General features: G+C 37.1%; 1 protein-coding gene across 1 annotated transcript in view; it reads right to left on the bottom strand.

The window, feature by feature from the left end:
• Positions 1–1090: 1090 nt before the first annotated feature.
• Positions 1091–11581, bottom strand: part of LOC149037117 (uncharacterized) — an 11172-nt gene continuing 681 nt past the window's right edge. The window contains exons 2-10 of the mRNA XM_089186964.1: positions 9109–9422; positions 8748–8892; positions 7894–8207; positions 7268–7415; positions 6364–6669; positions 5751–6056; positions 3880–4146; positions 3157–3447; positions 1091–2570 (exon numbers count right to left, since the gene is read on the bottom strand). Of these exons, the coding sequence (XP_089043090.1) occupies positions 2206–2570; positions 3157–3447; positions 3880–4146; positions 5751–6056; positions 6364–6669; positions 7268–7415; positions 7894–8207; positions 8748–8892; positions 9109–9422 (2456 nt within the window). The 3' untranslated portion in view covers positions 1091–2205. The remainder of the gene's footprint in view (positions 2571–3156; positions 3448–3879; positions 4147–5750; positions 6057–6363; positions 6670–7267; positions 7416–7893; positions 8208–8747; positions 8893–9108; positions 9423–11581) is intronic.

The following is an 11581-nucleotide window of genomic DNA, read 5'->3' as shown; positions in this document are numbered from 1 at the left end:
TAACTGTGTCGAGATGATACGTGGAAAAACTAAACGAATACGTGTAAATTAACGGGTGCGGAAATATAAGACCCATTCATGACAAATCAAAAAAATTACACATTCGCCATAAAACCAAGCTTGTCTTTGTATAGTTTGTAGGAATATCGTCAATGCATGTAAATCTTATTTTTAAATTAGTTTATGTTAATTTCTAAACTATGATGCATTTAGTTCTTTACAGTATTTATAGTTGTTACGGAAGCTCGAGTGTCGGTTTTTTCATCAGTTTGGATTTCACCCCTTGATGATGCTATGGACGTAGCAGTAATAATTTAATCACTGGGTTTTTTAGAATTTCCAAGTACGTTTTGTAACATGACCAACGTAAAGCGCGCTCTGATTGGTCAATTTAATGCCTACTATTTGCCCATGGGAGTTTGCCGTGACTTGAAGAATACAACGACTAGTTATCGCGCGCTCGTTTTAACTACACGAACATTTTTGGTTCAATAAAAAGATAACTCTTTTGCTACAATGTGTCGATATATGCGTTATTAACGAAGCTGAATATTGGATATTGGCCGAGTTCCTTTTTTTCTTTTGCAATTTTACGGACCGAAATAATACTGTCATCTTATAAAGCTTGAGTCAGAATGTACGCATTACGTTGTCTGTAATCCTGATAAATAAAGATCGAAAGAAAATATGAACATCAAGTTAAGCAACGCGAGTTTACCAATACGAAAAGAATAACAACACCGCAATCCAAGAAAGAAAATCTAAATGAGTATCTGCTCAGAAATTAGCAGAATTAGCAGAAAATGACCACCAGCTGAAGAAGCCCGTGATTGTTAAACAAATTCTCCTCGTCAGCACTTTAGGAAATGTATAGAGAGCAGTATGGAGAATATGCACACTGATGTTAGGGTGGAAAGTGTTAAACAATTCAAAAGTACACTACACGGATACTTTGCAACCAAAGCTTCCTAAACCTGAAAGTTATGAGTCTTTTCTAATCAACACGTTGGAATTACAGAGCATGTTATAAAAAGATATCTTTTCGTGAAAACTTTTTATTCCATTATCTACAACCACTCTGTTGCTTAGATACAGTTGAATATAATAATATTTATATTTTATTGCATTGGAAAAATCTTTCCAAACATTTTTCAATTTAACCCTTTAACTCCCATGAGTGACCAAGGCAGAATTTCTCCTTACTATATCAATACAATATCAACCAGATAAGTGATGAGAATAAAGAAAAATATCAATTTAGGGATAATTAGTTGATCCAATACTAAATTCTCTGAATGAACATTATAAGAATTGTATAGTTGACAGTAAGGAGAATTACAAATTTGATCTGGGAGTTAAAGGGTTGATAAAATATGTGCTTATTGTTCATCGTGGTGTAAGATAGGAGATTAACTTTGTTCGTTTGTCTCACGATAGAGTCACTTGAGATGTAGATCGCGACGTTTCGACTGCAATACTGCTCCTCTTCATCAGGCGATGAGGTCGATTGTTTACGTTTCGCTATTTGAAGCACGCTGCTATCAGTGCATTTCGATCCTCATTATTATTCCAAACGTCGACTCTATCGTCGACTCTAAGTGACTCTATCGTGAGACACGAACAACGTTCATCTCCCATTTTCTTCAATTTGCAAATAGGCTGACTTAGAAATATCTTCAAGAGACTAGAGTGTATCAGCTATCTACAAAAAAATAACAATAATATTCTATTAGCTATACTTTTTCAATTTCTTCAAAGGAAGAGTACAAACCAGATTTGTTTTACGATTTAGAAGAATCTACTATGTATAAGAACATAATAAATGGTTCAAAAAATGTAATTTTCCTTAAAAGTTAAAATATAAGGAACAACTTCCATTACATTTTTACATTTTGCTCTCTTTTTATATCTACTGGCTCTTAAACGAGTTTGCAAATTCAGTACTTTAACTTTAATTCTGGTTCAGAACTCACTTTAACTCGAATTGAAATTTTCATGCTGCCACTGGGATATGCAATTGCAGATTAAATCTCACTTGATAGCATGGATTCCCTATAATTATACAGATATGCGTAAAATACGAGAAAGATTAATATAATTAATTTCGAATCGACCAAATAAAAGTCGTTGCTAGCCGAGGAAGCTCTTACAGCCGCAGCAGCAATTGTAGTCATGTCTGTTCTTGAGGAAATTATTTGGGGATTATTATATTTCCTCATACACTTCTTCATTTTGTTTCCCGCCAATTTCTTTCTGAAGCACCATATTGTAATATTCGGGGTTCATGGGTACTTCCTGTAGCGACTGATACTCAGTTGGAACATGTTTATGGTTCGGGAGCCTGGCTTTGAGTTCCATATACGTATTTGGGTCTGAAGCTTGTTCATCATTCGACTGTCGATCAGGTGAAGATTTGACGCCGTGAAAGTCAACCTTTTCTTTACCCTGTATCCTTTCACTGGGAAGAGCTCGTCTCCGCTGCCATATCAGCCCACAAATTATGATGAGCAACACAACCACAGCAGAAGACAGTGCGATTACACTAGCAAGGAAGATGCTTCGTGGTATACCTTGCGAAGGAAAACCAACGACTTTAGAACCAACCATCAAACACTTAAGTTGTTGTTGTTGTTTTTTTTTTAAGTAATTTCACACTGAGGAATACAAAGTTTCTTTTAACCCCGAAACCTAAATACTTTAACAAACGTTCTCGTCTTTAGGTCGTTCTTCATTCTATCCCATAATTTTCTTATTCTTTCTTCATTCAAAATTCGTCCTTCAGAGACTTTGAGCCATTAGGACAACAACAAGAGAAACACAGAAATATTTTAGCCTTGAGCCCCCTCAACGATGGTATATATAGCTCTTTTTTTCTTTAGTTACAGCCTAACAGGCCAATTTGATATATGGTATGATCTAACTGCATTGCACACTATGATAACTTTCTAATTGAAGAAAGAAAATGTAACTTCACACAGAACAACGTCGGCGCATGAAACCGCCAAAAAATATTGCTTTTGATACATAAATGATTATACAAAATAACTGTAATTAGAAGCCCCAAAACTCTTAACTGAACTTCATAGTTCTGGGCTTTCCAAAATTTTTGAAAGGAAAACATTTAAGAATGTTCGAATATTTAGGAGGAATATTTACCCTCATCATCTTGATTATCTTTAGGAGAAAGCAGAGTGATTGTATACTCTGTTGATCCAAGGCTGTTTGTAGCGTGACACACATACTCCCCATAATCTTGTCTATCCCGTGGCGTGACGATGATACTGTTATTCATCAACTTGATGTTATCACTAGTTGGAACCTGGCCATCTTTCGTCCAAGAGTAGTTAAACGGGATATAACTTGATGCTTGACATGAGAGAAAACACGGAGTTTGCTTTTCACAAATTACTTCAGAAGGGGAAAGCTCTTCCATAATTCTGGGTGGCACTGTGTGGAAAGAGTAAAAATTGTATTGAGACTAAAAGAAATTTTGACAAAATCATGCTCATGCCAAACGGGGAAGGGTATAACAAACATATGGGGACACTACCATAATGTACGTTTGGTTTGCACTTTGAGTAATCGTTTGCATTGTTGTTACCGGTAATTTTCAAAATGCTATTTTAACCTCCAAGTCCAATAACTGTTGAATGACTTGTAAATAAGAGGCTGGAGTACGTTTTATACGAGTTGCTATGGTGATCATCGTGGTGCTCAGCATAACCATACTTGGTCATTAACTTTGGTAAAGGTTGACAAATTCTCTGACGTATTGTTAAAAATAATACACCTACTCTTCCACATATTTACCTCACAGAAGAAATGATTAAGCAATTGTTATGTAATTTTTAATGTAGTTGTAAATCAGTTTCTACGTACCAGCAACAGTTAGTACCGTAGATGTACGGCTCTCTCCAAACAAGTTCATTGCTTTACATTCATAAACGCCACCGTCACCAGGGACAACATCTTGTATAATAAGTATCTTGCCGCTGTTCTTAAACTGAGCGCGAGGTATATTGGTAAGTCCATCTTTGGTCCAGGTAACAGAAGCCTCAAGGTCACCACTAACATCACAAGTCAACACCGCCAGTTCGCCAACTGCTGTAATGGTTCTTTCAGGAAGATCATTGACGTGAGGTTTATCTGAGATTTGATAAAAATGGATTAGTTATTCCTTAACAAAGCTCAGGACAAAAAGTAGCATGCTGGCTTTGCAGTCTCTCTTCTCAGCTAAACAATAACATAAAAAGCTGCTCAGTTGATGGCCAACTTCAAAACAGACAACCAACCAAATCAGCATTTTAGCCTTTCATTGTTAAACAAATCAAAGGTTAGATCAAATTAGGTTCAAGTGTGCTTACTGAGTGCTTAACGTCTCCGAATATCTGAATAAGAAAAACATATGAAGGAAATAAAACAAAACAAGACAACAAAACACAAATAGTATCACCTGGAAGGAACAACACCTTTGGTATCGATGTCTACGAAATATGACTGCACTTACAAAGTTTGCAAAATAGAACCACAAAAAATTAGCCATTCATATGCAACCATGTGGTGCGCTTCAGTATGGCATTACAAGCTTTCTAAAAACTGTTAGTAAAACTTTCACCAAGACCAAAACGCTAGAACAACAGCAGGATGATGATTTAGGAGGGAAAAGCTCCTGAGATATCTGAATACATACCATTTATAAATGGATGGATCAGTTTTATTAATCAGTTTTTACATTGGACGAGTAGAACTTCCCTTTCGATGAAAGAAATATCGTTATCGTAACTTTGTCACAATGATGAAATGTATCTTTTAGATCTCAAGCAGCCCAGTTGCAAACATTCGTGGGCAGTCCCAGGTTGCTTTGCAATGCTTGATTTCAGGTTTTCTTCGGTGACTTTGCAGCGATTCTCTTCACGCCTTCCTCGGCCCTATCGCTTAATTTTTTTTCTTCGACTATTCATGGCAAATTTTGTGGGATTCATCTTCTTTTGTTTGTCAGACCTTTTGTAACAGCTGTCTTGAGCCTCTGTAGTGTTGTAGCTGTCATATCCAAACATTCCCGAACAGTTTTCAAGTACAATCATGCTCTTGTCTTAAGAGTTTACTGTCACCGTTCTAGAAGTTCTCTTAAAGCTTGTATAGGCAGCCATCAAATTTTTGTCTGCAAACAAGGGTTCCTGAGTACCATGAAAAGTTCAGGGCCATGCTTTGTCCTAGGCTTACATGACTTCCATGTAGTCTTACGGTCCGCTAAGAAAGACATCGGCCTAGAGTAAGGGCTCATGGCCGTTTTCTAGGGATTTGACCGCTCTAAGAGCCCTATTTCATCTAAGGCTTGCCTCCGACACATTGTTATTCCCTAGAAATCCCTTGCACTTGTTTTCCACTATTTTAAGCAAAGCAGCCATTACACTCAGAACTTAAATAAGTCTTCTTAATTGGCCATACAGAGAGAATATACTTTTGATCTCATCACAAACCAAATACACAGCTTTCAAAATGTCACTTTCCGTTCCTTTCCATTTTCCTTCAAGTCCATGAGATCTTAAAAGAGGCATAACGTTTGTATAAAGGCAAAGTTTTTTAACTTCTCAATGCCTAAAAACATTTCAGCACAGAATCTGTGGGCTAAACATGTATAACTAACACTACAAATATAATACTATAAACCACAAAACGCCATTTTGGTTACTGCAAATGTAAAATTAAACAATAACAATAGAGATTAAACATCTTTTTAAAATTCTTACCACGTTTCATGGTTCTCACCACCACTACAGGAGAACTCCTTGGTCCATCACCAACTGAAGTAAAGGCCAATACTTCAAATTCATATTCTGTGTAAATATCAAGCCCAGCGACATCTCTGCTTAATGCTGTTCCATTGTTCATGGTCAAGGTGGTTGCTGCTCCACCAGAGCCTCGCTTTTTGTAAAACAATTTGAATCCTATAATTATTCCATTTCTGGAGTCGGCCGGTGGTAACTGCCAGGATGCTGTGATAATTGTAGAAGTAACTGCAGTTGCACTGAAGCTCCTCGGGGCTTGTGATGGAGCTGCAATTAAAAACTGTAGCACTTAATGCCTTACTGGTCTTGTTAGTTGTTACTACCAAACAATGAAGCCTCTGAAAAATTACCTCGCTCCTAACCTGTAACCTGCAACACCCATCTAGTATCTGGGGGAAGTAGGTTCAAATCCCATCGATGCCTGAATCAGTAGCAAGCTTCTTTGCTGTAATTGCTTGAAATTACAGCCTACTTGGGAGGATCATTTCTTTCCTTGATGTTATCCGCAGTTCTTATTAATTTATTTATAAAAGTCGTGTTAATCTTTTCTCTATCATTTTCACTTATCACATACCATCTTCTTTTGTTCTCTCCACCTCAACAGCGCTCTTTGGTCCATCACCATCAGAGGTGAAGGCCAACATTTGAAATTCGTACTCTGTGTACTTATCAAGCCAGGTGACATTTCTACTTAATGTCGATCCACTGCTTATAGTCAGGGTTGTTGCTGACCCCACAGAACCTTTCTTTCTGTAGAACAGTTTAAACCCTGTAATGTTTCTTCCATGTCTGGCAAAGACTGGTGGCAACTGCCAGGAAGCTGTGATGCTGGTAGAAGAGCTTGCAGTTAACTTGAAGGCTGCCGGTGGTTGTGATGGAACTAAATAAACAACACCAGTTGCTTGTTGTAATTTTTGGTTAATTTAGTGATATGAATGTAAATTAATCACCCCCATGACCTTACAGAACCTGAAGATATTCCTCAGATCAAAGTGAAGGATCATGGGACTATGTTTATGCATTAAATATACATTATTTGTATCCCGAGTGTGAAGATGTGTCATAAAAAGAGAGAAATGATTCTGTTGCAATGGAAACCCACTGGGCTCCAGAATCTACAATGTACAATGCTACAATCACATCAGACACTGTTTCATATCAAGCACGAATAATAATCTAAGCAAAACTTTGTTTTTAATTTAGCAGAGAGAGAACCTGAAGGATCTGAGCAGAGTGGATTCAAGGTTTAAAAAAACCTAAAATTGATTGATTTTCAAATTCCCTCATCTCTCATGGTCAGCTATAAAGTTATTTTTTAAAAAATTTTCACCTGACCAATTACAAGGCTCTATCAGTATTGGATAACTCGCCGTTAGCTAGCTCTGCACAATTATCTAGGTTTGTCTTCCACAAATGATTTGAATAATGTGACTTCATTTTTGTCTCTGGGGGAGATAAAAACAAGTGCAAATAAATACCTTTTGTTATAAGTATTCCATAAACTTCCACTCTCAGAGCTTTAAAGTTATTGTATGCCGTTGGCTTAAAACGGATAAACTTTGCACTTGCAAATTCCTGGAGACTGTTTTTCACGATGCCATTTCGATTTGAGTTTCCGAGAAAGACCTGTAGTTTGTGGTACAAAATGTGAAATAATTGTGTCAAAATACTCTTGATAGTACTGCTTCATTAACCACTATTAAGTATCAGTTACTTACACGTCTCTAATAGCTATTGAAAGACCCAGTTTCTGTTGTTACAAAACTAACTCAAAAACACCGGTATGTGACCCTGTATACCATTTCTGGTGAATATCCTAAAGGAGAGGTACATGTAGTTCGAGAGAGATTATAGTATGAGAACCACTGGTTGGACAAACCCCGAAAAATAAGATTTTTCGAAAGCCCTTTCACACAATATTTTTATTTTCTTTGCTATAGATTACATATTTTATTAAACAACAAGACTGAGCCTTGACCAGGTACACGCTTCTTTTACCTCCCTCCTCTTGACTCAAAAAATTGAGACAGTGTTCTAGGACCTATATACTATTGGCTTTTTTGTAACTTACATGAATATTCACATGACTTTTATATAAACTTACCCTGTCTGCATTGTTTTCTTGGTAGGTAACCATAGTGGTATCATCCACTGATAACTGAATCTCGTAGTTTTTTGTCCACTCATTGATACCATTAGCTCCTTGGGTAGCAACAGCACAGATAACATACTCATACAGAAAGTCAATTTGGAGGTAGTCAGCAGGATTGAACTTAGTTTTGGGTGCCCAACCCCGGCTATTTCCATTAAGTCGACCATAAGAGGGTTTATACCTATGATCAAAATGCGATGAGGCAGAGAAGCTGCTGTCTGGAATTTTACCACCACTGGCCACACCAATGGCCTCCATTTCACAAGCTGCAAGGTAATTATTTAGAATCAGCCTTCATAGTGCTTTGCAAATTGTAATCATATTAGGTCTGCGGTCTTGTGCATGCGTCTTGGGACGTGTAAGCAAAAGACATGTTCGTTTACCAAATAAAATATAAGTTGAGACCTCGATGAGGCTCCATGAATCTTTATACAAATCATGTTTAATAATTCAAGTGATCAGACAAATAACGTGTACATGATCTGTAGACCAACTCTCATTTCAACTCAGTTTGTATTTTTACCCTATACTTTAAAGCCATTAATTTGCGTTATTCGCTTCACAAAAAATGCACTTGATCTACAAATTAAAGATTACAAGATTTTTAAAGGTTCATAATGACGTTTTGAGTACCAAACAATAAATTCAAACTCAGCTCTTTTCTATCAACTAGTCTCCTTTTACATGCCTTGAAAAACTCGTGTAACGATTAAAAGAGTATCTTAGACTACTCTCACAATATGGCAGAAATAATGATAACATGATAATAGCAGACATGCAAAAATACATTAAAGTTTCACACTCACTTGGGCTTTTTTTCACTCCAAAAACCTCTGTTCTCATACACACCCCACCCTGGTGTGTTCGTGGCAGGAATCGCAGATATCTTGTTAGCACTCGATAAACAACATGCTTCACTTCTGAGTTCCTGTCATCATTTCCTCTCAGAAACTTGACGCCAACAAATAGTCACATGCCATCAATAACATTTTTAACAAATTAAGAACGTAGTAGGTATATGAATACAAATAGTGTAAATGCTATTGAGATCAAAAATTCTCAGGACGAGACATCATTTTACCTGTAATATATTCCACATTGTTAGAATTTACAAGCATGTTCTATTGGAATATAACTAACTGTGACCACGTCCTATTTCCTATATACCTTGATTTGTCCACCTTCCTTGTAGTCTGTCCAAGTTGTCCCATCTGTAGATAATTGCAGTGTGAAATTCTTCACCCACTGATCTGCTTGAGAATTCCCTTGAGTGGACACAGCACAGATGATATGAAGTGTTTGTAGATCAATCTGTAGATATGGGTTTTTGTCACTTGCTCTTGCACACCATGATGATCCTGATGTGTAGTTCAGGCGACTATTCCTGGCTGGTGTGCTGGCACTTTGTTCAGAATAAGCAATTATATTACTATCTGGAATTGTTCCACTACCCATTCCAAGGTCAAAATCAGCACAAGCCCCTGTAGAAACAAAATCTACATTTGCACAACAACATATTCATAATAATTATTGTAACATGGATAATGGGTTGGATGTAAAAGGACGTGGAAGCCTTGACCCTCTATATAGGGTACCTCTAATAAAAGGTACATGTCACAGATAGCCAACAACTGTTCACCGAAATGACAGTGGCTAACGTGCACATTTACCAAGTCGCAAACGAGGAAGAAAAACGAACTCGCTTCATAGAGTCTGGTGAGAGTGACGTTAAAAACTGATCTCAAATGCTGTCCAATGTACAATACAATAATTAATGGAGGGATTATGTAATAGTAAACATCCATCTGGCCTGCTGGTATGTCGGCTAATAATGTCCTTGGCTGAGGGTTTCTACTCACAATTTCTCATTTGCCTTCCAAGCTTCGCTAATTTGCCAAATATTCATTTTTCGGACCACATCTCAGCTACAGACATACCAACCGCCTGAAGAGGTTTCTTCACTAAATAACTTGACACAGGGAAACAGGGTTTTTAACCCTTCCTTTGTTGAGAGGGAAGTTGACTTTTTGGGTAAAGTTACAGTTTCTGAGGTGTAGGGTAGGAATGTACAGGCTGATCGAAATGCAACGGCAGAGTTAACTGGAATTAGCATAATCCATAATATAATCCATAATTTATTATGCATACATTACCTTGATGAAAGAAACAATGGCAAACATTCGATTAAAAACATTAGACTATTAAATATTAAACTATCTCCGTCTTAGAATAGTGAAAGGTTAAACTGAAATTGTTCCATTTGTGCGCCTAAAATCACCGAGAACATAGTATAAGTAGCATAATTTCCTTAAGTGGTTTATTTTGACACTGATAAAAAGTTTCCAAAATATACATAATGGTTTCGGACTCTCTGTCTATTTGCTGAATGATATAAAGTTTAAAGATTATATTTGAAACTATCTCTGTCTTAGAAAAATGAACTGAAATCGTTCCATTTAACTGTATACCTAAAATAACCGAGCACATGGTATAGGTAGCATAATTACTTAGGGCTTAAGGCTTGACCGGCCTTCTGTAACAGAAAGGTCATCCGACAGTACATGTCTGTTTCCTCGCCACTCAAGCTCGTATTTTCATAATTTGTAGCATCATCGCTAATACATGTAAATCTGTGGCTTTCAATCAGCTTATTTCTAGATGATGCATTTAGTTCTTTGCAGTATTATTATAGTTGTCACGGAAGTGTGTGTTGTTTTGTTTGTCAGCTTGGATTTCACCCTTTGATGCTTTGGATGTGGCAGTGGTACTTAAATCATCGGGATTTTTACAATTTTCAAGTACGATCTAGTTGGTGTTATCTTACAAAGAAAACATTTTTTTTTCCAGCTGAGGTATGCAAGTTTGAGGTTTTAGTAATCCATCACTTTTTTTGCAACATTCAACCCAAACTATATCTACAGTATTTCAAAGTACCGTATTTCCTTAACGCTTAAACTTTTAACGGCTTACAGCAAGTTGCGAAAAGGCTTACTGTGATTTGCGAAACGAAACGAAACGAAAATCTGTAACTTACAAAATGGAAATATGCTAATGATTTGCAAAATATAAATTCCTATTTTGCAAATTATAAGCATATTTCCATTTCGCAAATTACAGATTTCTAGAAATACGTTGTCTATGAATAACTCGAACGCGTGACACGACACCTACGTGACCGGAAATGCACATAGAAAGTGTCGCAGCATGTTTCTAGATGAGATATCATATTTGATAGGAAAATGTAACCGACCCAAGCTCTTTCATTTTCTTGAGTCTCAGCATTAGCATATTTCCATTTCGCAAATTACAGATTTCTAGAATATTTTGCGAAGCCGGTCAGTCAATGCAGTGGTAGCTATTCGCTTTCTGTCCGACACTCGATGTTTTATCGCCACAGACGCATGTCGTCAACTATATGGAAAACTAGGCGAGAGGCAGCCATGAGCGTGACTCGCGGGGGCAGAAGCAAATGGCCTCGCGCGCGTGTAAATCACGCACCTTGCTCGCTTGAGAAACGCAAATAAATAATGATTGATTCACCGCGATTTCAGTTTCAAATTGAGTTTTCTCTCCTAGAGCTAGTATGTAAGCATAATGTATTGATTTTTGTCCGCGAGATTAGAAAACACATGTTTCTGAG

This window comes from Pocillopora damicornis, chromosome 11 (genome assembly GCF_964200805.1).
Source record: "Pocillopora damicornis chromosome 11, jaPocDami1.2, whole genome shotgun sequence".
NCBI classification, from domain to species: domain Eukaryota; kingdom Metazoa; phylum Cnidaria; class Anthozoa; order Scleractinia; family Pocilloporidae; genus Pocillopora; species Pocillopora damicornis.
The sequence above is the reverse complement of the archived record's forward strand: the minus strand, read 5'-3'. Positions and strand labels throughout refer to the sequence as shown.